The sequence below is a fragment of the Actinia tenebrosa genome, unplaced genomic scaffold (assembly GCF_029948245.1).
Source record: "Actinia tenebrosa isolate PJP-AT-01 unplaced genomic scaffold, QUT_ActTen_1.0 PGA_scaffold5__44_contigs__length_20552954, whole genome shotgun sequence".
NCBI classification, from domain to species: domain Eukaryota; kingdom Metazoa; phylum Cnidaria; class Anthozoa; order Actiniaria; family Actiniidae; genus Actinia; species Actinia tenebrosa.
The window spans coordinates 10,907,259-10,933,792 of NW_028292582.1; the positions used below are offsets into that span (position 1 = coordinate 10,907,259).

Genomic DNA, 26,534 nt, shown 5'->3' on the forward strand with positions numbered 1-26,534 from the left:
TAAAATCATAGAGTGAAGTCATTAAACCCGTGAAATAGATATTAGACTAACACTTTAGTAGACCTTAAAGCAATTCTTTTCTTTTGTGTCTATTACATGTTGACAAATAATTTTTATTTCACGGGTTAAATGACTTCACTCTAATGATGATAATAATAATAATTTAATGCTTATTCAAATATATATTATAAAATTATTATAAAATTAAACTCGATTTTCTTTTAGATTATTTCTTTTAATATTTCAAGTTTGTTTCAAAACAGTGTTGTAACAACTCCTTAAATTTAACTATCACTCTAAACCTATAAACAAATAAAGTAACAAAAAGCAATATTATAAACAATAACTATAATTGTATTGCAGACTAATGTTTTTCTAATTACACAAATTATGAGCCCTATTTTTCCCTTTATGCTAGTCCAACCTGTTGACAGTTTAAATAACCCAGGCTTTGAATAGAGTACAAGCTATATAATTACCTCTCACAATATAGGAGCCTAACATAACATCGCATTGAAAACCAAACACAGTACCCTGGTCCCAGAGGCTCGACGATTTTTCTCCACGTATATTTTGAGGCGTGAAGCGGCTTTGCCGCTTCGCGGCTCAAACTATACATGGCCGAGAAAAAAACGTCGGGCCTCTGGGACCAGGGTACAAACACAGTCACTTAATGCTAGATAAGACTGAAAAGGCAGATTTTCAGGGTACGATTTTTCCTCGTAACTGTTGCACCAGGGAGGTTGTCGCACACAACCTGCTCAAGCCAAGTTTTAACTACCATTTACAGTAATTCATACCATGGGTATGAATGCAGTTGTCAGGAAAAATTGTACCCTGTAAATTGGCCTTAAAATTAGATCAAAATCTTTCGCAGGCTAAATCTTTCTCAGAGAAGTATTTTTCTTTGCATAGTTTGATTTGCATTTCAGAGATTTACAACTGGATGAATAAAATATGGCAAGGTTATATTTTTCGTTTTCCTGGATATTACTTCAAGTTTCTTTGATGTCTGGTTGGGTACTGAAGAATGCCTTCCCCAACTTGGAAGTTAATCTTCTTGTTTTAAAACACAAACATTTCAATGAGGTAGTAATGTTTATTCATCATGCTTTCTCTTCGTTTTCTTGGGATGCCGAGACCTACTCTTTGCCTTACACAAAGGACAAATAGGTGCATTCCTGTGAATCTGTTGGTGGCATGATAGACATGCTTTCATAGGAGGTGGCTGCTGTTGCCGGAAATGCCGTTCACCTGACGGACCTCGTTTGTTTACCAACTGATGTGCAGCGGCTGCTGCGGCAGCTAGTTGTTGGGCAACAGGAGGTGGAGGAGGTTCTTGGGGTTCAGCTTTCCAGGTTGTTGGTATTCTTTCAACAAGCATGCTGGTGAAGAAAAAGGTTGACAAAAATAGCATGAATTCTTGATTCCTATTTCAATTTATTTTTAATCATGCCCTGAGTCAAGCTCTGGGCTGTTGTAAGTCAGAGCATGGCAATATCAATCGAATACAAAAATATATATTTTGTTAGAAACTTACTGAACTATGGATTCCTCCTCCTCTAACTGCGGCAACTGTTCCAGGCCTAGGGAAAGGCGCATCCTATTTATCTCCATTCTAAGAGGTTTATAGTCTTCATGTAGTCTGCGTATCATCTCATATCCCCTCTCTCTTTCCGATTCTGATTGTTTAATGGTGTTTTCCATCTGTTGATTGACAGCAAAAAGACAGAATCAGACTGTATTTCATTTAAGATGTATAGGGGTATTGGGAAACAATGTAGTTGGTAAATGTCCAAGAAAATAGCTATACCTCCCTCACAAAGTGGGTGGGGAGTTCCAGAAACCCCCATGTGTAGTTCCAGAAATCATCCATAACCCACCCCGCAGAGGAATTTGGAATTTCTGAAGAGTAAGGGGGGTCAGAGAAAGAACAAAAATTACAGAGTTTGTACGGAAGAAAATTGGAATTTCCGGGGGGTAGGGGGGTGTATTAAAAAAATTCCTCCGTGAGAGGGGTATGGATAATTTTTGGGACTACACATTGGACTTTTTGTAGGAAAATGCAATGCACTCCCATTAAGTTGACGATCTCTCTATCTGTGAAAGAAGTATCAAGATTTTCAGGAACGTTTTGTTGCTACAACTGTAAAATACGAACCAGATTGATATCAGCATGGATCAGACGAAGTTCTTCTACATGAGCCATTTTTTCATGTAATAAAGCTTCCATCTCAGCCTTATAGTCTTTGACTAATCTTTCCTCTCTCTCAGTAGCATTAAGCTCCTTTAGCAGTTGTGATCTCAGCTTCTCTAGGTGAGAACTTCGAGCCCTTTTAAAGGAGAGAGAAATTCATAACAAGTTAAACAAAACTGAAGAAACAACTCAATTTATTCCAGGTTGCTTTAGTGGCTAGCCACCCCCTTTTGAGTTTAGAACACTCAATTCATCCCACTTTGCTTTTAATGTAGGGACAGATATTAAGCCAGGAGGGTGGATGATAAGTAATATATACAGTATGAGTGGCCGTGTTGTATAAGATATACAAACTCAAGGCATAGCCGAGAGTTTGTATATTGGATACAACACGGACACCAATACTGTAGATTATTTATCAAACGTCTAGCTTAGTTCCTTCGTGTTTGACTAAAATTTTAAAGATAAAAGTGAATCTGGCCAAGAAAATCCATCTTAAAGTTTATGCAAATGAACAGGATTCCATATCAGATTTACAAAACTCTTCACGGTTGCGATTTCTGTTGTGTTTTCCTCATGAATTATTAAACGAGTTTAATAAGTTAATGTAAAGCAATAACAAAATTTTCAAAAAAGGTGTATATTCATGCAAAACGTTTTTGAGAACTTTTGAGGCAGAACAAAACTAAAGATCATAAAAGTGTTTACATATTTTGTAAAATTTAAAACTTTTTCTTCTTTCTTCCTTTCTTTTCTTCTTTTTACTTTTTCCCCTCTATTTCTTTTCTACTCTCTTTAACTCTCTTTGTACCAATAATTTTCAATAAACGATCTAAAACATTTTTGATAGAAAAATTAATTAATAACTATTTTTACCAAAAGATCTGCTAAGTTGATAAAATTGACAATAAATTTCCTTCCTGACAACAAAATGAATACTTTGTTAAAGCAGTCTAACTCAGAGTATGATATCATTATCATTCAATTCAGCAGAAACTAAATCTCAAAAGCTTCTTACCACTTTTATTTTAGTCATGTCAAAGTACTGCCAGTCTTGACATCAGAAGAAATTAAATCTCAAAATTTTTGACATTTTGTTATTTATTTTACAATCTGTATTGTGTTCTTTTTTTGATGAAAAATAAGGAATCAATTAACCAGCCACCAAGATAAGGTGCAGGTGAAAGGGAAATGGTGAGTTTGTTTGTTCATCATATTACCACTATGTTATGAAATTTTCTTGACAAGTAAAATGATATTGTTGATTAACCATATTGAATCAAGGCAGTTGGCTTTTATCTTGCTCTCCAAACATTATTTGATTTTATGCTATTTTATTCTAGTTTTTGAGACAGGTTTTCTTATAAAAATGTCATGTCAGTGAAATGGGGAAAAATGGCTCTTTATTCCTACTATTGGAAGCCATGAGATGTTTAAAAAGATGGAAAGAAAGAAAAAATAAAAGAAAGTAAGAGCTACACTGAGACAAAGAGGTTTTGTTTTAAAACTTCAACATAATTTACATATTTACACACCTTTCCAACCTTTTATTGTTCTTTGTCCAGATCAAATTTAGGGTTTAAAAGGCAATTGGCAATTTTTAATTTGTTAAAAGGTTAACAATTCAACTAATATTTAAATATTCATGCGAATTAGCATCATCTCTCCAGCTTATTAAGCTTGGTGTTTGATGTGAATGAAAGAAAAATATCAGAATTCTGAGCAAATAAAAAGGGAAAATTAAGTCTTTTAAGAATTTTAAATTGAGGACAACTTTAAGAATTAAAATCTCTACATTTCCAAAACTGCTATAAATCTTTGAAATTCAGTACGTTTAAGTTAGAGAAGGATAAGTTTAAGTTTGGAGGCTTTTTTGTGTTTCCACTTTAGTCTAAATTTAGAAATAAAGGACAGGTGCACAGCAAATTTTAACACAATTGAATAAAATAAAATAAAAATTTAGCCCTTTTAATAATCCCAGAAAAGATCTAACGATTTGAGCCATATGACTTTGAAAAAGGAAGTTTTTGGTGTTTATTTTAAACCCGAATTTAAATTAAATTTATGAGAATGTTCTTTACAAAGCGCCTAACATCTGCTTCAGAATAGATAAACACACAAAAACTCTTCTGAAGACGATACGGCGAAATTTAATGCCGTAGAATAGAATTACTAAAAGGAGGAAGACAATCTCTGGATAAGATGAAGAGGTTTTTCGATAAATATGAGGGATGTTATCTAGAAAAGGTACTTAATAATAGATTTGATGAAGAATATTGAGAATAATAATGTCTTTGTTTAGGAAGCATCGAAAAGACAAGCGTGTTTAACGTTTCAGGAAAATTAGCCTAATCAAAGAAATATAACCCTAAATGTAAGTACTTATGAAATTCAATTCTGTATTTTCCTCCCTCGATTGAAAATAAAAGAGAAATCTTTCTGGGAATATTTTTCAGTGTCTTTATGGAGAAGCCCTCTTTCATTCAAAGGCAAGGAATAAAGGTCTTGAAAAATCAGTCAGGAAGCGTTGGCCATGACACCAGGTGAGGTTGAGTTAAGCTGTAGTTAGTTAACTTGAGATATGTTACCTTATATCTTGGATAGTTTCTAGTTTCCTCATATAAATCTCATCGTCTGCTTCCATAGTTGGGCTTGCTGCCATTTTGCCTCAAAGAACAAGACTGAAACAATCTACAACCTTCGAACACCCGGGGTTTTATCATAAATTCTGATTGGCTTGAAGACACAATGCTATTGTCTTTAAGCCAATCAAAAGCCTGCTTATTTATAAGGACACCTTTAGACGCCTTGAACGCTACTTCCGGTGTGTTTTTGGGTTTGATGCCTCCGTTTCATTATTAATTAAATTACACAAAATAAATAAAAACAACACAAAAAGATGCACACACACAAAAGCTTCTTATTTTTTTTGTTTCACACAGTGTTTGATGCACAGCTAGCTATTATGAAAAAAAAAATCTTCACCCATATTTTAAGCGAGTCCACGTTGTATTTGATTAAAAAAGTCATCCATAAAGGATGCTTTGGCGCAGAAAGCCAGCATAGAAGAGCAGAATAATCGAGGAGATTATATCAAAAGACACACATGTGGGCATAATATTCACCGGCATAGCAGGTGCCAAAAAATAAGGAAATTTAAAAAGAAATAGTATCGACTGAATTTTTTAATTTGTATTAATTTAAGCGTTTGAAAGAAAAAATGAGATGAAAAAAATTATAATAAGAGAGGAGATGAAAAAATATATATTAATAAGGTACGAAAAATTTTAGGGACGCCCGATAAGGGACTCGAACCCTTGACCCTCAGATTAAAAGTCTGATGCTCTACCAGCTGAGCTAACCGGGCTCCTCATGAAAAGCTAAGACTTAAATTTCCTTAATAAATGTTGTATTGTCATTTCTGTAACCGCAAAACGTGTGGTTAAGTATAAAAAGACGGTCAACAACGCTTAATAAGATTCAAATTGCAACTTTCTTTTCCGGGCACGATGTATAAATGTGTATAGGTGAACTACAGGAAATCCAAGTAAGTAATAGAAAAATATTTAAGAAGAACAAAAGCATATTCTTGTAGTTTATTTTTTTGCCAAAAGAAGACCACTGTAAAATACACAAGTAAACCTTAAAATAAACTAACACATGGTCTAATTATTTAATGATAAAGCTTTTATTTTTCTTTAACTAACTGCTTCCTGTGGACAGGAAAGTTAGCCGGTTGGGTTCCCTGTGTCCAGTCAGTATAAAATATTAATTCTATTGTAATTTTGAAGTATTCATAAAGTATTTATTAGCTTAAGATATTTACTAAATATTTTTATAGTTTGAAAAAGATTGAAATTAAAGAAAAGCACGAAAATAATTTGAGAATTGGAGCAGGAAAATTAAACTGCTGTACGTATTGCATGCCGGGAAAGAACGGCTTCCCGCGCTTTGCTCAAAATAAATCATATGACAACTTATTCCTCCCTTTTGAAGTCATATATCACGTGGTAGGACCTTCATGACAATTTTGACGTTCAGCATACGCTCGTTCAACACCAAAAATTAACTAAAATGTAACCATATTAAATATATTGGGGTCCATGAATGAATTAATATATACGAGAATGATTAAGACCCATTCTTTTTCCCGTTTTCATTTTATACTTCAACCTTCATTCTCTCCGCTCATTTTAAGCGACTTGTTATTATATTACCTATAAAGCATAATTAATGAGTTCATATTCGACAAACCAAGTCAAAATAGGCACTCTTTCTCGAGATTGAAAGTGTGATCGGGCTAGCTCCATTAAATATTTATGCTAGTCGATTCGAGTTACAGAAGATCACATGTTCAATGCAAGAAGGCTAGCAGCTTCAACTTTTAAGAGCGGATATAAGTATATATATATTCCATAAAAAGCACTAACTCTTGACAACCACAAGGTAGGGCCGTGCTGTCTCTCAATTCTTAGCGAATAGTCTCCCTTTCCAACATTATTTTCGCTCTCATTTTTAGAATTTATTTATATTTATATTTCTAGTTCAAAATATCAGACTTGTGTATTTTTCCAGTGGAAAAGAAACAAGAATCCTTTGGAAAGACTTGATCTTTAGACCAACTGGAGATGTCAGCATTTCAGGTAAAAATCTATAGACTATTTTGAAGGAAAATGGTTTCACTTAGAAGCGAGTGGACCGACATAATATTTAGTTTTAGCTCAATTCACATTAAAATAGTCAGTCGCATTAAAATATTTTTCGAATTCGCTTTGGAGTTGCGAAGAAACTCGAAAATGCGTATGTCGTAATTTTATTTTTGGTGCTAAATTTTCTTTTTTAAATCAAGAAGGATGAAGAAGGCTGGATAACGAGGTCAAAAACAATTTCTCGAGCTTTTATTCGTATTCAAATTTCTCTTTTATTTATGAAATAATAATTATGGCAGGTTATGGAAGATGTTTACCATGATTCTGGGAAGATTAAGGGGAAATTCTTCCATTTTTGCATTTGAGTGCATGAACGGATCAATGCTTCAAATGTGGGGAATTTCATCTTCAAGCATAAAAATTAAGACGAAATTTTCGTTGCTTAGTGAGGTTTTCCGCTCTGAATTATTAGTAGAATGAATAGTTCAGTATTCATTGAGATGAGAAGCACACATGAAACCACATTGATAATAAAGAAGAGACGTCGAGAATAAATTAACTAGATAAAAATATTTGATAAAGTGGTCAAGCTTTTTTGCCCTTGAAATATTTACACAAAAAACTCTCTCCGATTTTGAGAAACGCTGGGTCATCAGTCATATTTACTGTCGTGCTATTCTCGTAAAATAAATTTATTATTGTTGTTATTATTAATTACTTTTATTTGTTCTCCACAAAACGTTTTATGAATTTAAATTTCGTGGATTCAAATGTGATTATTACATCCAGCTCTTGTCGTGGTTTAAATTGGTATTGCCGATGGCAAAATTCTCCGAAAGGTTAGGAACAATTTCACTGATGGAACTCTCATTATCAAGTGATAATAAAAAGCCATAAATCGACAATCTACGATTTAAGCTATGCTTGACTACAGTTACCATGTGCATATTTTCAATATTTTTCTTTCTTTCTTTCCCTTTAATTCCATTCCATTCCCTTTTCCTTTCCTTTCATTCCTATTTCTTATGTGGCGGTTTCTTTCTTTTCTTTCGTTTCTGTTTTCTTTGCTAATTTACAAGTTTCATTAACATATTTTCTTTCGGTCGTTCTTGCTTTTGAATAGCATATGTTTTAAGCCTGACAACGGAAGCTTTACAGGTTTTTTCTGTGGGTTTCCAAAACAAACACAAAACACCGCATGTGAAAGCAATTTCTTTTTCTTCTACCGGTTCTAAAATTAATACTATAATAATTGTGGTTGTCAGTTGTAATTTAATAACGACTTCCATTATTCTTCCGGTTTAACTGGGTGTGAAAAGCTTTAAACATTTCCCCCCATCGCTTTGCTCTTTCTCAGAGCATGATACTTTATTGCGTCTTACATGTTATTGGGTTCCCTGTGGTTTGCTCTTATTTTTTATTCACTTGTATGGTAGGCATCATATCGGCCATGTTTGGAATTCCAAATCACCGTTCTTCGAGGAAGAGACATAAGTAAAGGAAAAGTTGCTGATTACAGTAAGTATCAAATGGCTTTAATTCGCTAACGAATGAAAAGAACCCATTTAAGTGTTTTACGTAGCTCCTGTAAAAAGCCAATGTAAAGTGTCGGGAACGTAACGATGTTCACAAAGTCCAATGAATTGCCTTCCTCTAGAGAGCACCCGGAAAATGCAAATCTGCTGTCTTGCGCACGCGCGTAAGTGTTACGGATAGAAAAACCATTCAAGTGTTGCGCACGACGATCAAGAAAGCCAATCAAATGTCATGCGTGCGCAAGATGATGCCTATCACTTGTCTTGCGTCGTTTGACCGCCGGAGAAAAGCCCATAAAGTGCATTTTTGCGCAATACTTTAATAACCCAACAAAGTGCCGTTCCTTGCGCGCGACAACGGAAACCCAATCCACTGCTTTTAGTCATTTTATCGCTTCTGTTTGTAGTTGATACGCCAGATCCGTATGTCAGAATAAGGATTCCCACAGCACCCAGCGGCAAAGCAGCAACAAAAGTTGTGTGCAACAACAAAAATCCGGAATGGCACGAAACATTCAAGTTTCTTTTAGACCCCAACAAAGAAAATACGATGGGTAAGAAAATGAAAATTGAAAATTATTTATAAAATCATTATTTTTACAATTAATTATAAGTGCATGCTTTATAACATTATAGCTTTTATGGCCAATTTCACTGTATTTTGTTTCGTCAAAAAATGTACTTCTAACACATTTGTGCAATTTTATAAATGCGGAGAATGAATAATTTCCGGAGAAAGAGAGCAGAATATTGTACTGATTTGATTAAGTGACAAAAGTTAAATTACTTCAATGTTGACCTAATTTGAGTTGATAACGTATTACTATTTACTTCTCATCCATTACTTTAAGTGACATGTCTTCGTTTTAGAAGTTTTATCTCAAAGAGCCCGTAAGGGAAATATCTTAAGTGATATATTCATCTAGCCGTTGATAAAGTAAACAGAAATGAGAGTCATTGTGGTGATATAATCTGTAGACTTCCATTTTGCCCTGCTGGGTCTTGTAGCAACGTGAAAGGTTACTGATTACTAAACAACTTGAAGAACGAAGGGCACATATTATCCTTAAAGTGTATATCAGGTCTAGAATTTTTTTACGGTTTTGGCATCTCTAGATGATATAAATAAATATTCCAAAAAAAATTTTTCGATTTCGAATTTTTTTCACCTCGAAATCAGCCTTCAAAGTTAGATTTCTGGCGACGCCCAGTCGTGTTGGCCGTGTTTTAGGAGACTGGTAACTAGTGACGTAAATTCGAGAACCGAGAAAAGCGATTGTCAAGGATACGAGTAGACAAAGTATTGTAAACATTGACCCGTTAGTGACTTTCATTCCTTCAAAAAACATAAATTTCAATATATAATTTCACAAGATGGCTAACGAACTATTACGGGAGTGATTGCAGCTCTGAAAGCGAGATTTCAAGTATATATTCAGAGGAAGAGGATGGAGAAATAGAGGACGAATGCCATCAACATGCTGAAACACACGAGTCAGATGATAGCTACCCCAGGTCTGAATCTCACGAATTGGTAGGACCATATTCTTCAGAACCACTTGCTGATGCGGACTGGCTCAGTGAATATAACGAAGAAATTTCAAAGATCGAGAAGAGAAATGAAAAGCTTCAAGAAAGATTTGATGGCGTCACGCCGAATAGCGCTTGGTACGTAACTATCAAGATCTAGCTACAAGCTCACTCTTTTTGCAAAATATTTAGTTTCGTTTTGATTTTTTTACTAACTCGCAAATCTAAACGTTTCCTCTTTTAGGTGTAGATGCGGTCATTGCAAGAAAGACTTACTTCAAAAACCTCAAGAGTGTAATTGCTGTCACGAAATAGAGGGTTGTCTCGAGTCACTGAAGTCTTCCGAAGTGCTCGAAGAATTGGAAGTACCTCCCATTTGTGTGACCTTACATCCAGGGTTTGAGCCTGTTTGTTTAAATCGCTGGTCCCTACGTTCATCATGTGCCAAATACCGCACTATCGACGGATATAAGTATAGACAAACTGGCAGTGAAGAAGAGTGAGTAAATCCTTTTTTTTTTCTTCTAAGCTTAGTTTTAATTACATGGGCCCAGAACAAGTAAGATAACTATGACTGTTTTCTTCCTTATTTTCTTATATCTTTTACTGTTCACGTGCTTTACAAGTCATACCATGCCGTTTTAAAGTATTACTTATTTCCATGATAGTGATGTAAATAGCAATTGTAACTGACAGTTGTTTATTTCAAGAATATATTCTTGTTTGTTTGATAAGTTTATATACTAACAAATTATCATTTCATATTTTAGGCTTCTCCGTGCAACAGCTTACAGGGAATTCACCCAATTGGTTCATGGTTATCAAGGAGGAGGATCCAAGAGAATCCCACTGCCTGCTTGTGCATACCACTCGATAAGAAAACAGTTTCCTAGCACCGATTTTTGTGGATACGAAGATAACGAGTGATACATATTATATTATAAACAGAACATTGCATTAGAGTGATTTTACTCGAAGCATGAAAAAAATTGCACTACATAGTAGTAGATATTCACTGTTTTCTTTTGTTTTACTTCGACTCTCCTCACTAATTATACAACTTTGTATCATGGGTCTAATAGAAATGACTCAAATTGCCTTTATGAGGGTTGTTTTGTATTTGTCACTTTGTATTGCACTTACAACTATAATAAAAAATTATAAAATAATTAATTGTAAAAAGTATTACAAAATGATACATTTCTACATATTAATATAAGAGTGAAGTCACTAAACCAGTGAAATGGATAGTAGACTAATACACCTTAGCACTGAGACTCTAATGCCATTGTTTTCTTTTGTGTCTATTTGACTATTACACCTTAACAAGTAATTTCTATTTCACGGGTTTAGTAACTTCACTCTAAAAGCAAGAGAGTATTAACTGCTTTTCTGGTTTTTAGGGCAGTCTTTCACATTCTTGTGTCCTTTCATGGGATTCTTGCAATGAGTGCAATGAGGGATTGATTTCTCTATCCTGCCTTCTCCAATCTTCTTTGTTTTCTTAATTTCGGCAGCTTTGGCTTCTTGTTCAAGTACCTGTGATACTGATAAAAGTAATGCACAAATTAGCATGAAGTGAATAGTTGATGACAAAATTGTTAGTTTATATTATACTTCTATTATGTTATGACTGTTAGATTATTCAACATATTAGAAATAAACCTTCATGACTTAGACACAACAGTCTAATTATGAAGAAAGATCTATAGTGAAAGCACTGAATAAGGACTTGGTGATATTTGAACACTGAAACAGAGTGCAGTCAGTATAACCAGTGAAATAGTACAAAATCTAAATAGTAGTAATAATTAGCACAAATTCATTTGTTTTCTTTTGTTTGGTTAGCACTATTCAGTGCTATTCAGCTAAGCAAATTTCACAGGTATGATGATGGCACTCTTCAAACTTAGAAACATCAATGGGAAATAACATCCTACTCGCATGGTGTTGTCGGTGGTACATTGTCTACAACCATACTCTTTCTTTTTTCCTTTTTTTCCAAAGCCACAGTTTTACTTTCTTTTACCAGCATCGTGTTCATTGATGGTGGGGTCATTTCTTTTAATTCTTTCTGTGCCTCTCTTAACATGTCTTCTTTCTGCAATGCTTCGAGAAAAGTGATGTATATCTCTTCCACATACCCTATTGATAAAAGATAAACAATAACATGTATACAAGTATTTTTTGACCATAATTCTTACCATAATCTGGTTTTATTCTCACATCTCTTACAGTAGCCTCCCCATTTTTAAACTTCGGATAAATAAATCTCACTTGGTCTGATCCATCTGGCTTCTTTTTTGTCTCTCTAATGATATTGTAGTTGAAGTGGCTTACAGCAAGTATTTGTCTTGGAAGGAAAGAAAACAAAGAGAATGATTATAACAAATTATTATTCTTATTATTCGAATATCTTAGTTTGATTTCATTTGTTTCTTTATTTTGCATATTGCAATTCAAGTTTTTGCAAGAATGCAAATATTTAGTCATGCATTTATGTCTTATTTCTTGATAGCTTTTATATGAGAATAATACTATGATTATAATATTAGAAAAATCTATATAGTAAACAAACGATAGTGCTACAGTTGGGGCATATAGTCCAATATGTGTGACATTTTTTTATTATCAATCGACGACTTACCTTTCGGCGATTTCTTTGAGAATTGTTGGCTTCAGCTGAACTAGTCGATGGAACTGGGTAAAGTTTTGGGTATGACACAATTCCGGTCTCATCCCTTACTAAGTGTGCCAGCTTTCTGTCGTCTTCTCCGAAAGAGTAACGCTGACTGTAGTCCTCTGGAGAAAAGTGCTCCGAGCATATTGCCGAAGTCGCCGTAGGCGTCCATTTTGCTCGTCTTTTCAACACAAAATCGACCCATCTTTTCCTTCTAGCCTTTGCTATTGGTCGGTCATCATTAAAATAAGGGATCGTATGAAGTTTTATGCCTTTCTTCGTTATATTTGAACACCCTCCAACCACGCACCTACTAGGCATATTTACAATACTTCGAAAGGCCGATCTAAACTGTGTCACCGAATTTACGTCACAGAAAAACTAGTGCCAGTCCATTAGCGTCTCCCAAAACACGGCCAACACGACTGGGCGTCGCCAGAAATCTAACTTTGAAGGCTGATTTCGAGGTGAAAAAAATTCGAAATCGAAAAATTTTTTTTGGAATATTTATTTATATCATCTAGAGATGCCAAAACCGTAAAAAAATTCTAGACCTGATATACACTTTAATGGACTTGTCTCAGATAAGAAGCGTACTCTTGGTAATCCACAGGAAGTCCGCTTTGAAAAACGTCATCCTCAAAGTAAAGAAATGCATTATAGCGTCATTTTCTACTACTACCAGAGTCCCTTGCACACCTCTTTTGCTCATTTAATTAGCACGGATTGTCTTACTTTTCTCATTAGAAAATAAAAATTTAAATAAGAAAGAAAATTCGCGCGCGAAGCATTTTGGTAGTGATAGTAAAATGAAGCCATCATACAAACGGCCTAATGTGCTGACAAAGAGAAACGTGGGCTCACTTTTTTAGGTAAGACCGTAGACAAAAGAGGGAACCCAAGCTTTGAACGAAAGGGATCAAGTTAAGGTTACTGACATATTCTATTGTATTTTGTTTAGAAATCACGTTGATGGAGTCTGATATAGTGAGTGATGATGTTCTCGACACTCACACATTCAGGATTAATGACTTGGAGGTCGATACCACCTGTAAACAAACCTTTAAATTTGGAGAGGTAAGATGGGCTGGATTACGTGACTTCCCTGCATGACTACCCAGCGTTATTGGTGATAGCACTACACGTCATTCACTATCACGGGATCACGTGTTCGTGGTTATTTTAGATTTGAAGAAAAAGAGTCATTCTCAATCCCAGATTCTCTCCGGTTGTCGTTCCTCCCCGGGCTCCCTGTCAGAGGGGAGTAACGACAACCGAGGAGGATCTGGGAACGAGAATGGAAAAAGAATAGGAAAAAGCGAGAGAGGGAGCTAGAGGAAGAGAGACGGTAGACGGTAGACGGTAAGACTTTTCTCACGTGACTGCCGAATTTTTATTTCAGACTTCCAAGGTTGATGTTGAGATGAAGTTGACTCGTTGGTAAGTATTGATGAGTGTAAATCGTTCTCAGACCCCACGTTGCTAGCCATGGTAGAGAGTTTAAAAGGAACCTGGGCTCTAGGAAAGAGAAATGTGACTATCCCTTCAATTTCAATTTGGGGACTTTCTTTACTCAAACAATTGTTTTAAGTTTCACCACATTTTTTTACCACGGTTTTATTCATTTAGACAAATACATAAGCAGTTTATAACGTATTTTCTAGCCCGTTTTCAGATGAACTTCGCTTTAGTGGTGAGCTGTGCAGCGAGGAAAAACAATTCCTCGCTAAAAGGCGCCAGATTGTCTTTGAAGCCATGCAAGAAATACTCGGGGAACAAGGACCGTCAAATATCAATGAGGTAATGAAGAAAATCTGTTTTGTTAATCAACCGCTGTTTAACATGACGCTTTGTTTATCGCCGCCAAATTTGGATGCATTGCGCATGCGCATTAGTTGTTTTCGAAAATTATCTTATGAAATTCCTTAATAGCAAACGTATTTCCTTTCTTTCACAACAACAACAACAAAGCAAAGGAAGGAAGAAAGAAAGAAAAATTAAATCAAGCTACAGAGGTTTTTTGTAAATTGGGGGAAAAAATCAAAATGTCATATTTTCAAAATAATGCAATTGCAAGGAATTGTACATTTTGAAGTCTTGTGCCATGCGCATGCGTGTAGTAGCTATCTATATCCTGTTCATTTTCAAATACATGAATATTCAAAGGACATCCCACATGTCAAAGAGTGTCTAGACGGTAGACTTCGACTTCCGAATCCACTTTTCATTACTCTGGTTTCCCTTCAAATCGAATAAATCTTTCGCCTTTTACTAAAGATTTTCGTGGAGGGGAACAACTCAATGAGTCTATAGGAAATTTTTTTGTCGCCCTGCCTTATCGGCGGGGCAAATTTCAACAAAAATATTTCGAAATCTTAATATTGACTTCTTCTATTTTATTATGACTTTGATGCAATTACTACTGAATGTTTGCTCCCCTCAGGTTCCTACCGTAGCAATACTCGGATCCGGGGGAGGCTTTCGCGCCATGACATCATTAAGTGGTGTAATGTGTGCGTTAAAAGACACCAGGATACTTGATTGTGCGACGTATATTGCTGGTCTTTCAGGCTCCGCCTGGTAAGTACTTTTCTTTGCTATATACGTAGTTTTACGTTTTGCATTGTGACGTATACTGACTGTCGGCGCATGCGCAGTAAGGTTTGTATTGTTTACAGTCTTTCGCGTCTCTCAGCGTCACCACTTTTAAGGTGGCACTTGGAAGTATTTTTCTTACTTAACTTCTAAATTTAAGTTTTAAAATAAATAGTCCTGCCTTAGCAGAATCGATAAGATTTTAATTTCCTACAGATGTCAGACTACGATAAAAACCTGCATTGATATACATAACGTTTGAATCGGAGTTACCATAGTAACGATAAAAATCCTCATCTCAAAGTTTCTTAAAAGAAAAGAAAACTTCACCTCACCATTTTCATTTTTGTTCTTTGTTTGCGTGTAACAATGTGTCGACCACGGCTAGTTTTTCAAAACGCATCCCACATGGAAAGGAGGGACTATGGATCATAAATCATCAGCGAAAAAGTTCCTTATTTTGGGTATGCTGGTCATAGCAAGGGGTTAATCATCTACGGACTAGGGGTCGACTAACCTCTCCCTTAGGCTTCGGCCGAGCTTCCTGATCAGTCTGTAAATCCAGGGATAGCGGTGTCGGGGTCGAAATCTCCGGCGTAGCCGTAAATGCTTCGCGCTGCCATACGACGGTTCAGCACTCGATGTCTGGAAGTATGGTCCTAAATTCTTCAGTCAATAAAAAAAAAAATTTCCGAAAATCAATCTTCCTCAGCAGATGGACTTCGGATGGATGCGCCATTATGGAAGGTAGCCGTGCCTTTGCATCGGAGCGAGAGGAATTAACGGTGAGCTTGCATTGATAGAGACTTTTTTTAACACCTTGAACAATTATTCACGCGTCTCTATCATTGCAAGGTCACCGTTCGTCTCGCTTCGGTACAAAGACACAACTACCTTTTAAGATGGCGCAGGGAACTGTGAAGGGGACTATTAAAATAAAAAGAGTACTGAAACGTACACATCGTTCTACAGGTACATATCTTGTCTCTATTCTCATCCCGACTGGCCATCGGTTCATCCTCGCGTTGTGCTCGAAGAACTACGAGAAAATGTCAAAGAAAACTTGATCTGGCTTCTTCTCCAACCCAAATGGGTCTACAAACACATGCAGCTTATCAGTAAGAAGAAGAAAAATGGACAGCCCGTCAGCTTCACGGATATTTTTGGGTATCTCGTTGGGGATACCATACGTAAAGGGGTAAAAATGTTTAATATTTTGATTAGCCATTTTAAGGTCGAGGAAAAAACTGGGTCGAGTTGGTATTGTGGGACTTTTCAGGGGACGAAATAGACGCCATCTTTGGAATATATCTTCTAGAACAGCCCATAGTTTATTCAATGCCAACTGGATCCAGTTCTTTCCTCCACCTCGGAATGGCTAATAGAGGTGAGCACAATCAGTAAATGCTATATTTTCCAATAGTCCCCTTCACAGTTCCCTGTGCCATCTTGGAAGGTAGCCGTGCTGTTCCTTTGGAGCTTGCAATATGATAGAGAAATGTGAATCATTTTTCAAGGTGTTAAAGATTCGAATGCCTCTATCAATACAAGCTCACTGTTCGTCTCGCTTCGATGCAAAGGCACGTTTACCTTTCAAGATGGCGCAGGTAACTGTGAAGGGGACTATTTGGCCCACTATCTCTCACACACGCTACTCCACTACATTCAATATTCTCTGCATATACACCTCAGATGTTAATCTTTGTTGAGGGAAGAAAATTGGGAAACCCGGAGAAAACAAACCCTCGTAGCAAATGGGGAAAGAATACATAAAAAAACGCTATTCGCATATAACATCCCCAGGAATCGAATCCACGTACACTACGCTACCCTTTTCACCGTAAAACATGATCTCTCTTCTTCTTAACAGCGTGAACCACCCAAGCTGAGTCATCAAAAAGAAAAAGTTGAAGATGGTTTTGTTCCTTTACCGCTCTACACCTGTGTCAATGTCAAGAAAGATGTCTCGGCCCATGCCTTCTGTGGTAAGTTGAACCGCGCGCGCACTGGGCTCAAACAGTCCAAATAAGGATTCTGTGAAATGAGAACGCTCGCACAAATTTTGCTTATTTGATCGAATCTTAATTTCCTTTGATTTGACTTGTCTTTTTTCTAGAGTGGTTGGAGTTTTCACCCTACGAAGCTGGTTTCCCTAAATATGGAACTTTCATGAGCACGGAATTGTTCGGGAGTAAATTCTACTGCGGGCGAGTTTTGAAGAAGTTTGAAGAACCAGATCTGCGTTATTTGCAAGGTCGTTAAATCCCCTGTACTTTATCTCACCCTTATTCTTCCCCTTCTTCTTTTCTCTCTTTCTCACTCCCATCTTTCATACATCCTTCCATCCTTTATTTCGTTCGCTCGTTCGTTCCGGCGTCAGTTAGATCGTTCCTTCCTTCCTTCCTTCCTTTCTTTCTTCCATTCTTCCATCCTTCCATCCATCCATCCTTCCTTCCTTCCTTCCTTCCTTCCTTCCTTCCTTCCTTCCATCCTTCCATCCTTCCATCCTTCCATCCTTCCATCCTTCCATCCTTCCATCCTTCCATCCTTCCATCCTTCCATCCTTCCATCCATCCATCCTTCCATCCTTCCATCCTTCCATCCTTCCTTCCTTCCATCCTTCCATCCATCCATCCATCCATCCATCCTTCCTTCCTTCCTTTTTTCCTTAGTAGCAGTGATTTGCTTTCTCCTCCATACATTTTTTCGTTTCCTCTTTGATAATCATATGACGTTTGAACCTCTTAAGCTGCTGTCTGTCATCAATACAGAAATTGAACCTCATTTACTTTCTTCCTTCTTTCCTTCCCTCCTTCCTTAGTAGCGGTGATTGATTTGCTTTCTCCTCCATACATTTTCTCCTTTCCTCTTTGATAATCATATGATGTTTGAACCTCTTAAGCTGCTGTCCGTCATCAATACAGAAACTGAACCTCATTTCCTTACGCGCAGGTATCTGGGGCAGCGCATTTACTATTTTACTACAACAAGTGGTTCGCGAGGGGCTCAAGGAACCCGAGGAAGTCATAATGGCTGCAGAAAACAAAGGGAATTTGCGCAAACAAATGGGTAGGCTAGACATTTTACTCTAGTACTAGTAATTCAGTGACGCTTTAGTTTGTTTAACAGGGGCCTTGTTCCGTGTTTTTTTGTTTTGTTTTGTTTTGTTTTTTGTTGTTTTTTTTTTTGTTGTTTGTTTGTTTTGTTTTGTTTTGTTTTGTTTCGTTTTTTTTTTTACTTCCAAAAAAATACACCTGATAAAATGAAAATTAAACTGGTTTTTTTTCAAATTTCCAGAGGATATGGTAGCTTCGGACGCGATTGGCCACGCCAACAAAGCAAACGGCGAAGAGAGTGATGAAGAATCCAACGACGAACCAAAAGAATCTCCGAATAAAGCAGAGAAGGACAAGGAAGACGCGCCTGAACAAAACGGCGAAGAGCATAAAAGTGACGCCGATAAATTTGCTGATATTGTGGACAAAGTCATCAACAAGTTCGAAATTTTTCGCACAAGGCAAGGTAGAGCAGGACTTGTTCATAACTTCTTGCGCGGGATTGATCTCAAGCTGTCTGGTAAGTATAGTAAACCACATGTTTGATTGTTGTTGAAAAATGTTGACGCGCGCAATTCTCACTTGAGACCTGTCTAGTATTTTAGTGCGGTTTTCGAATGAGTGGTGAACTATCCGACGGCAGATTCGTAGCTGTATGCTTCTCCTTTCCTTAGCGTCATATCTTCACCTCGGAAAGCCGTCGTATTCGGAAGTGCACTATTTGAATTCGAGTTTGAAACGGAAAAATAGGAAGCAAGACTTAAAGCAAATCTAATCGTTCGCTTTATGCCTCCCACTCACACGAAAACCATTCAGTGTTTTGGTAACCCATTTCAATGCTACAACATGTCACATCGTGTACGTGCTGTCCGTATCGTCTTTCCCACTCATACGAGATGGATTGTGCCTTACAATACACTCAAGATGTCATAAACAAATTACTTATATATTTTTTTACATTTCTCAAGATGACCGCACTGATAACCCAGATAAGCTGGAGCTAGTCACAGAAGATAAGCGTATATTCCTGGTGGATAGTGGAATGGTACTCAACTCACCATATCCGATCCTACTGAGGCCTGAGAGGAGCGTGGACTTGTACCTGTCCTTCGACTTCAGTGCTCGTGACAAAGATGATGAAGAACCATTCAAGGTACGAAGCAAATGGGAAAGATGTGTTTGCGCGCATGCTATTGAAAGCGCTGTATAATAAATTTTCCTTATTCTGTAGGAACTTCTTCTGGCCGAAGAGTGGGCTAAGAAGAACAACTACCCCTTTCCCCCGATCAATGCAGCAGAGCAGATCGAGAAGGAAGGCCTTAAAGAGTGTTACATATTTCGACACCCGACTGATAAATCTTGTCCTATCGTCATTCACTTTGCGCTTATCAACAAGGCCTTCATGGAATACAGCAAACCAGGTGAGAAATGAAAAACAATGAAGTATATATGTTCTTTAAGTTGTGACGTATTTCTGGGTCCAACTCTAACAAAAACCGCTAAAATAAAGTGAAAAATTTCTCGAAAAATTTAACCTCTACCTGAAAGGAGTAGAACTTTGGACGAAAAATGATACGCGTCGAAACGAGAAAAGCGTATATTACTCTTTGTTTCTTTTAGGTGTTCCAAGAACTGAAGAGGAAAAATTAGCCGCTAAGTTCTCCATCTTCGAAGACCCCAAGAAGCACTACAGCACTTTTAATTTTCATTACCCGAACGACGCTTTCGACAGGTTGTCACAATTGACAGAATTCAACACTTTAATCTGTGAACAGACGATAAAGGATGTGATGGCCGAATGTGTGCAGAGGAAAAAGCCAGCAGCAGTGGCTAAAAACGTAACCCCCGCGAAACCAAAGAAAGAAAAGAAAGACAAGTGTATTTTATCCTAGAGCACGGCACTTCGCGAGACACTTAGTAAAAATTTTAATCAAAGCAAAGGAAAATGCCGAGGAGATAATGCTAACTGCGCGCAAAGTATGCTGTTATGCAGAAGAGAAAACTAGATCCTAGCGGACCTAGAACCTGAATAAGATGCGTAATCTAAAGAGGTTTATACTACAATAGAACCCTTGCATGTGACGTCGAAGCAGCTAGATCTGGGGGACAAAACAAAAGAATTCCAATCTACTGAGAATTGGAACCTTTTGTTTTGTCCCCTAAATTGAGCTGCATTCCGAGGTGCTGTAAGGGGTATACAGACTTTTCCTGAATTCGCATGACAATGGATTTAAGTCGAGGCTTGACTTGATTCTTTCGTTCATCAAGTCCAGCCTCAACTTGAAAGCATTGTTTCATGACCTTGCTTACAAATGAATTTAATTAATATTAATTGCTGGTCAAGGGAATTCAGGAAAGGTGTGTTGAGTCAACCTTCATGGGAAATTCATCTCAAATGATGACTTTTGAGAATTTTCCCAAACACTTCAATTAGAATTAAATGAATTTTGAATTTAAAAATACTGAATATGTTTGAACAAAATCAAAGTTATTTTGATTAAGATGTTTGAAAATGTCAAAGAAAAATATCCATATAATTCCATTCAAAATACTTAAATTATCTCTAAATAGTAAATTTAAATTACTAACTTATCAATGCAAATAGATTTAAATAAAGAATACAATAATAATTTCAAGGAAATATCCTTATCATTGGTAATTTTAATTTTTCAATGTTCGTTATTAATTTTCACACACACGCTAAATAAAGTAGATGAATGAGTGCAGTAATCAAATAGTGTGCTCTGATTGGCTGATTCATATCTACTAAATCCTCTTATTCCATCGGCATTGTTTACAGCCATGAATAGATCCAATAATGAATTCTTTGAATCTCAGAGTTTCTTAGACACTGGACTGAATAATTTTTACTTAGGTAGAGCCAAATTCTTCCATCCATTCTAAGTATTTCTTGATGTCGGCATCAGAAACAGATTTGGAGACTTTCTTAAGTGCCATGTCAAAGTCCTCCATGTTGACGGGAAGGTCTAGCTCTTCTTTGGGTAGGTTACGGATTTGTTCTGGGGTGAGACCCTTGATACGGCGACGCATTGCCATCATTGATGCATCCCTAGAAATACGTAAGAAGGGAAAACACAGGATCAGTGGATTTATGGATGGGATGGATGGATGGATGGATTGATGGATGGATAGGTGGGTGGGTGGGTGGATGGATGGATGGATGGGTAAATGGTTGAATGACTGGAGGGATGGATGGGTAAATGGTTGAATGACTGGAGGGATGGATGGATAAGAGGGTAGATGCATAGATAGATGGAAGGGTGGATGAGTGAATGGATGAATGAATGGGTGAGCGAATGGACCAAAATATATACCAAACACATGATAGATGCCCACCTGCAAACGTTAGTGATATCAGCACCACTATATCCATCCATCTTATTTGCCACTTCCTGCAGTAACACATCTTCTGAAATTTGTACACCACGTAGGTTGATCTTGAGTAGCTCAAGCCGTCCTTCCGCTACAAGAAAAACAAATGATTTTGAAGTGAGAAAAAATACTAGATGAAAGATTGGGAGTGGCGAGGTAGAAAGGAAGAGGCAGAAAGAGTAGAAGAAAAAAAGGGAGGTTGAGGAGATGAAAGTAGAAGGGGATGAATAAGAAATGATACGAAAAGGAAAGCTAAATGGGAAGATGAAAGAATGCAAGAAAATAGGAAGAAAAAGTTGGAGGAATGAAGATTGGTTGACAAAAATAAAAGATAAGAAAAGAAAAAATAAATACAAACAAAACAAAGAGGAAGAAAAAAAAGAAAAAGTAAACAAAGAAAACGACTAGAAAGTTGGAGAAGAGCTAAGCTTACTTGTAGGAAGAGGGATGTAGATTCTTTTTTCAAGTCGACGGCGCAGGGCTTCATCAATATCCCAAGGAAAATTAGTAGCTGCAAGAACCATGACAAGTTTAGAGTCTTGATCGTCTGATGCACCACCAACACCTAGAGGGAGAAATATTGAAATTAGAATGAGTGTACCATAAAAAATACCTAGTAGTACTTTTAGTCTTCTCTATCATTCTAAAGCCCTGTTTACACTAGCGATTTTTGAGGCGATTTTTGCTGCAATTTTTTTGCAATTTTGTCCATAATAAATAATGGTAAAGAATTTACTTGTAAAGTTTTTTTCAGGATGCCAAGATATTCCTAGACGAATGTCTCTTTTGAAGGATAAGACAAAAGATTTCATATTTCTGAAAATTGCCACAAAAATCGCAGCAAAAATCACCAGTGTAAAGGGGGCGTAATGAAGGCTTTCAGCAGCGATGTCAGTAAGTTGGTCTCTCTCTTTATTCAATGGTTTTTGGTTTTCTTCCCCCTGCAAAACCTAGAATGTTACTGATTGCAATTTAATATATGAGTTAGCCATGCCCTGACATAGATCAGCCCAGTTGTTGTTTCAGGGTTTGATCTGTGAGTTAGCCATGCCCTGACTTAGATCAGCCCAGAGGTTGTTTCAGGGTTTGATCTGTGAGTTAGCCATGCCCTGACTTAGATCAGCCCAGAGGTTGTTTCAGGGTTTGATCTGTGAGTTAGCCATGCCCTGACTTAGATCAGCCAAGAGGTTTGATGAATGAGTTAGCTCTGCCCCGAATTCAATCAAATTCAAATTTGATTCGAAGCAAGGCAGGAGGTTCTAGTGACAGTGCTTGGGAGAAAGAAAGTCTTACCATCCATTTGAATTAGAAGTTCAGACTTCACACGACGGCTAGCTTCATGTTCACTGTCTGTACCCCGACGACTACAAATGGAATCAATCTCATCGATGAATATTGTGCTTGGAGCATAGAAACGTGCCTGGAAAGAAAAGAATGAAAGAGTGTGAGGGAAGAAGAGAGAAGAAGGGAAGAAGGAAGGGATAATGGAAGGAAGGGAATGAAGAAGAAAGGGATGGAGGGAGGGAAGGGAGGAAGGAAAGAAGGAAGGAAGGGAATGAAGAAGAAAGGGATGGAGGAAGGAAGGAAGGAAGGAAGGGAGGGAGGAAGGAGGGAGGGAGGTAGGAAGTGAAAAAGTGAGGAAGGAAGGTTGGGAGGGAGGGAAAGGAGGAAAGAGAAAGAAAAAAGGAAGGAGGAAGTAAGAATAGGGTAAATTATCAAAATTCTCACCATTTCAAACAAAATTCGCACAAGTTTTTCTGACTCTCCTCTATACTTTGATGTCAGTGTTGAGGAAGAGACATTAAAGAAGGTTGTTCCACATTCTGTTGCTACTGCTTTTGCCAGCATTGTTTTACCAGTTCCTGGAGGACCCACCATAAGAACACCCTGGCAAAAAAGGTTCAGAACTATTCAAAAAATGCATTCCATGGACTACCTGTGGTATTCGATACTCTGCAAACTTTTAGTTGCGAGCGGCACGCTGAAATTTGATTTTGGCTGCTGTCAATCAAAAATAATCGTCAGTTACTTTCATATTAGCACCAGTGGAAAATCGATTCTACAACAACATTGAAATGTCAGAGGTCACAAGATATTGAAAACAGCAGTAACACAGGACACCCAGTTATAACATCAGCTTCTATAAGTCAAGGTTACTTGTATAATGAAGTTACAAAAACATGTTATTATAGATTGTATATACATGTACTGTACCTTCCATGGCCGTCTGATTCCTGTAAAGTACTCCGGCATAAGGAGAGGGAGAACGACAGCTTCCTCCAGCAGCTTTTTTGCCTCGGCAAGATCTGCTATGTCACCCCTGTAAATAGCATCACGATGAATATTGATTGGTTAATGGATGAATTTGTTGGAAAAAAATATCCATACCTCCCCCACAGAGGGGGATTGGAATTTCCTAGGTGTGGGGAGGGTCTGAGGAGGGTATATTGTGTAGTTCCAGAAAATACCCATACTTCCCCCACAGAGGACTGGAATTTCCTAGGGGTGGGGAGGGTCTGAGAAGGGTATATTGTGTAGTTCCAGAAAATATCCATACCTCCCCCACAGAGAGGGATTGGAATTTCCAAGGGGTGGGGAGGGTCTGAGGAGGGTATATTGTGTAGTACCATAAAAAATCCATACCTCCCCCATATAGGGGGATTGGAATTTCCAAGGGGTGGGGAGGGTCTGAGGAGGGTATATTGTGTAGTTCCAGAAAATACCCATACCTCCCCCATAGAGGGGGATTGGAATTTCCAAGGGGTGGGGAGGGTCTGAGGGTATATTGTGTAGTTCCAGAAAATACCCATACCTCCCCCACAGAGGGGGATTGGAATGTCCAAGGGGTGGGGAGGGTCTAAAGTGGATATATTGTGTAATTGCAAAATTAGCCATCTTACCAATGTACATTGGGATTGCGTTGTACAATATCTCGTTCTAGTGCCTCCACCAAGTCCTTATCTATTCCTCCACCATCATACTTCTTTTCATCATGATCTCCTTCCTGTGCTTTCTCTTCTTTCTTTCCTTTCTCCTTGTCCCCCTTTCCTGGCTGCCCTCTACCTGCATCTCTTCGGCCATCCCTTGATGGTTTGTTACTCGGGTTAGCAGATCTCCTTGCACCTCTCTCACTTGGCTTCTCAGGGCGTCGGCTTGGGGGTGCATGCCTATATGCTGGAGAATTATCATCACTCTTCTTGACCACAGGGCGTGGCATTGGCTTGGCTGGTCTGGCAACAAAATTTAATCATTTTCAATTTCACTCACTGCGGTTTTGATATTCTGCAAACTCGTTAGTTACAAGTTGCAATGTATTGGCTTAAAGTATCCCTTGCCATGTCAAGACCATGTTTGTGCTGTGAGCTTTTCAGTCATATGAAAATTGTTCTATATAAATACAATCTGTCATACCTGTTATCTCTCTCTACAGGTGTTGGTGGTGGCCAGACATCAGGATCTCTAGTAGGTTCCTCATGGCGATGTCTCATGCCTCCAAAATGAACAGTGTCCTTTTTGAAGTTGGCTAATGTTTGACTGATGTCTTTCACGTGTTCATATTCTTGCACAATTTCTTGTCGAACCTTTGAAACACAGTAAAATACAGTTCTTAATCATACGTTAAAAACAGGATTAAGATAGTGTCTGGTCATTGGACAACGCTAACCAGAATTTGAACTTGGCCAATGAATTCTTTGCCCTGCTGGTCATTTTGACCAGAATAACGTTAACCAGGAACAGGGTTTGGCCTAGCTAAGACTAATATTTGAATGTTCATCATGAACGACTACTGTTCGGACTTTATTTTAAGCCCTGTATGATACATTTATTGATTAATACTTGACCATGATATTTTATCAAATCGTGAAACAACCTCGGGGCTGATCTAAGTCAGGGCACGGCTAACTTACAGATTGAACCCTGAAACAACCTCTGGGCTGATCTAAGTCAGGGCATGGCTAACTTAACTAACCCAACTAAATCAACAAGTTGGGCTGTGTGTCTCCTTACCTGTTGCCATCTCTGTTTTCTCACGGGATCCTTAATCTGGGCGATGACCTTCTGTATCTGTTGAACCACCCCTTGGTAGTACACCAAGGCAGTGTCGTAGTTCCCCAATAGGGCGTACTCACGGCCCATTTTGGTATTGTCGCAGATCTCACTCAAACTCATCCTCTTGCCCGAAATAGTGGGATGAAACTGGTGAAAAGAATGGTAAAATGGTACAGTTTTGAGGTTAGGGAATCTTGCGCATTACTTATTGATGAATGTTATTTTGTTTCACCAACGATACGACTAAAGAAATGTCACAAAAAAGATCCCACTCCTTTGAGCAAACAAAATGACAGCTTTTTACGTCAAAATTATTTATGCTTGCAGTATTCTAAAATCTGACTGATCATACTTCTTTGGCGAAGCCTTAATGCAATTTTTATCGCCGATACAAACGGTTTTATGTTTTGGACAGTCAGTCTAGACAAGAATCCTAAACTGATCCAAACCAGAAATCATATTCACGACTTATGTAAACATCCATATCCTACTTTGTTATAGATGAAAGACGTTAATATAGAAATCGAAGCCACATTTTAGCTGATTAGGTCGAGAATTTTCAAATACAGAATGGTATAAATTTTGGATAAGACTCATTAACGTAAGTTCGTTGAGGGAGGAAAATTCGCGCCAAGAAAAAAAAATTCCAAAGACAACTGAAAGCGCTAACAAAAAACCGCATGGTTGTAGAAGAAGACTTAAATTAAATGTGACCAAAGATCTAGGAAGTAATATGGCGTCTTTCTTACCTGAAATAGTCGTGAAATGTTAGTATTTTGAAGGCTCTTTCCAACTGAATTTTAACTTTGACAGTAAAGGAATGATCTGCGCATGTGTAGTAGAGCGCGC

General features: G+C 37.5%; 4 protein-coding genes and 2 non-coding genes across 10 annotated transcripts; 2 read left to right on the forward strand and 4 right to left on the reverse strand.

The window, feature by feature from the left end:
• Positions 1-214: 214 nt before the first annotated feature.
• On the reverse strand, positions 215-4,903 carry LOC116302303 (zinc finger C4H2 domain-containing protein). The gene is made up of 4 exons (XM_031711577.2): positions 4,786-4,903; positions 2,162-2,333; positions 1,541-1,707; positions 215-1,385 (listed from the first exon to the last, which is right to left on the reverse strand). Exons 1-4 carry the CDS (start codon positions 4,857-4,859, stop codon positions 1,100-1,102), a joined length of 699 nt encoding a protein of 232 aa, XP_031567437.1. The 5' UTR covers positions 4,860-4,903; the 3' UTR covers positions 215-1,099.
• Positions 3,543-20,883, forward strand: LOC116302301 (cytosolic phospholipase A2). 4 transcript variants are annotated; one of them, XM_089037342.1, is made up of 18 exons: positions 3,543-3,665; positions 4,500-4,571; positions 4,654-4,740; positions 6,773-6,840; positions 8,283-8,364; positions 8,789-8,935; positions 13,553-13,668; positions 13,994-14,031; positions 14,256-14,391; positions 15,035-15,171; positions 16,159-16,384; positions 17,057-17,171; positions 17,303-17,440; positions 18,139-18,255; positions 18,484-18,762; positions 19,211-19,395; positions 19,474-19,663; positions 19,863-20,883. In XM_089037342.1, exons 4-18 carry the CDS (start codon positions 6,826-6,828, stop codon positions 20,132-20,134), a joined length of 2,193 nt encoding a protein of 730 aa, XP_088893468.1. In that variant the 5' UTR covers positions 3,543-3,665; positions 4,500-4,571; positions 4,654-4,740; positions 6,773-6,825; the 3' UTR covers positions 20,135-20,883. The 4 variants fall into 4 exon arrangements, with proteins under 4 accessions (XP_088893468.1, XP_031567434.1, XP_031567432.1 ...); XM_031711574.1 differs by lacking the exon at positions 3,543-3,665 and having other exon boundaries at positions 4,460-4,571; XM_031711572.2 differs by lacking the exons at positions 3,543-3,665; positions 4,500-4,571; positions 4,654-4,740 and adding an exon at positions 6,443-6,643 and having other exon boundaries at positions 6,742-6,840.
• Trnak-uuu (transfer RNA lysine (anticodon UUU)) lies at positions 5,492-5,564 on the reverse strand. The gene has a single exon. It is a non-coding gene; the product is annotated as a tRNA-Lys (tRNA).
• On the reverse strand, positions 10,595-13,111 carry LOC148906530 (uncharacterized). Of its 2 annotated transcripts, XM_089037344.1 has the most exons (4): positions 12,559-13,111; positions 12,116-12,264; positions 11,852-12,056; positions 10,595-11,458 (listed from the first exon to the last, which is right to left on the reverse strand). In XM_089037344.1, the coding sequence occupies exons 1-4, from the start codon at positions 12,648-12,650 to the stop codon at positions 11,443-11,445; spliced, it is 462 nt and encodes a 153-aa protein (XP_088893470.1). In that variant the 5' UTR covers positions 12,651-13,111; the 3' UTR covers positions 10,595-11,442. The 2 variants fall into 2 exon arrangements, with proteins under 2 accessions (XP_088893470.1, XP_088893471.1); XM_089037345.1 differs by lacking the exon at positions 11,852-12,056 and having other exon boundaries at positions 12,559-13,110.
• LOC116302347 (U5 spliceosomal RNA) lies at positions 14,819-14,939 on the forward strand. The gene has a single exon (XR_004197851.2). It is a non-coding gene; the product is annotated as a U5 spliceosomal RNA (small nuclear RNA).
• LOC116302302 (katanin p60 ATPase-containing subunit A-like 1) lies at positions 20,873-26,510 on the reverse strand. Its single transcript, XM_031711575.2, has 10 exons — positions 26,435-26,510; positions 25,644-25,832; positions 25,047-25,216; positions 24,536-24,865; positions 23,850-23,955; positions 23,364-23,522; positions 22,929-23,055; positions 22,069-22,200; positions 21,600-21,726; positions 20,873-21,312 (listed from the first exon to the last, which is right to left on the reverse strand). Exons 2-10 carry the CDS (start codon positions 25,803-25,805, stop codon positions 21,114-21,116), a joined length of 1,512 nt encoding a protein of 503 aa, XP_031567435.2. The 5' UTR covers positions 25,806-25,832; positions 26,435-26,510; the 3' UTR covers positions 20,873-21,113.
• Between the last annotated feature and the right edge of the window lie 24 nt (positions 26,511-26,534).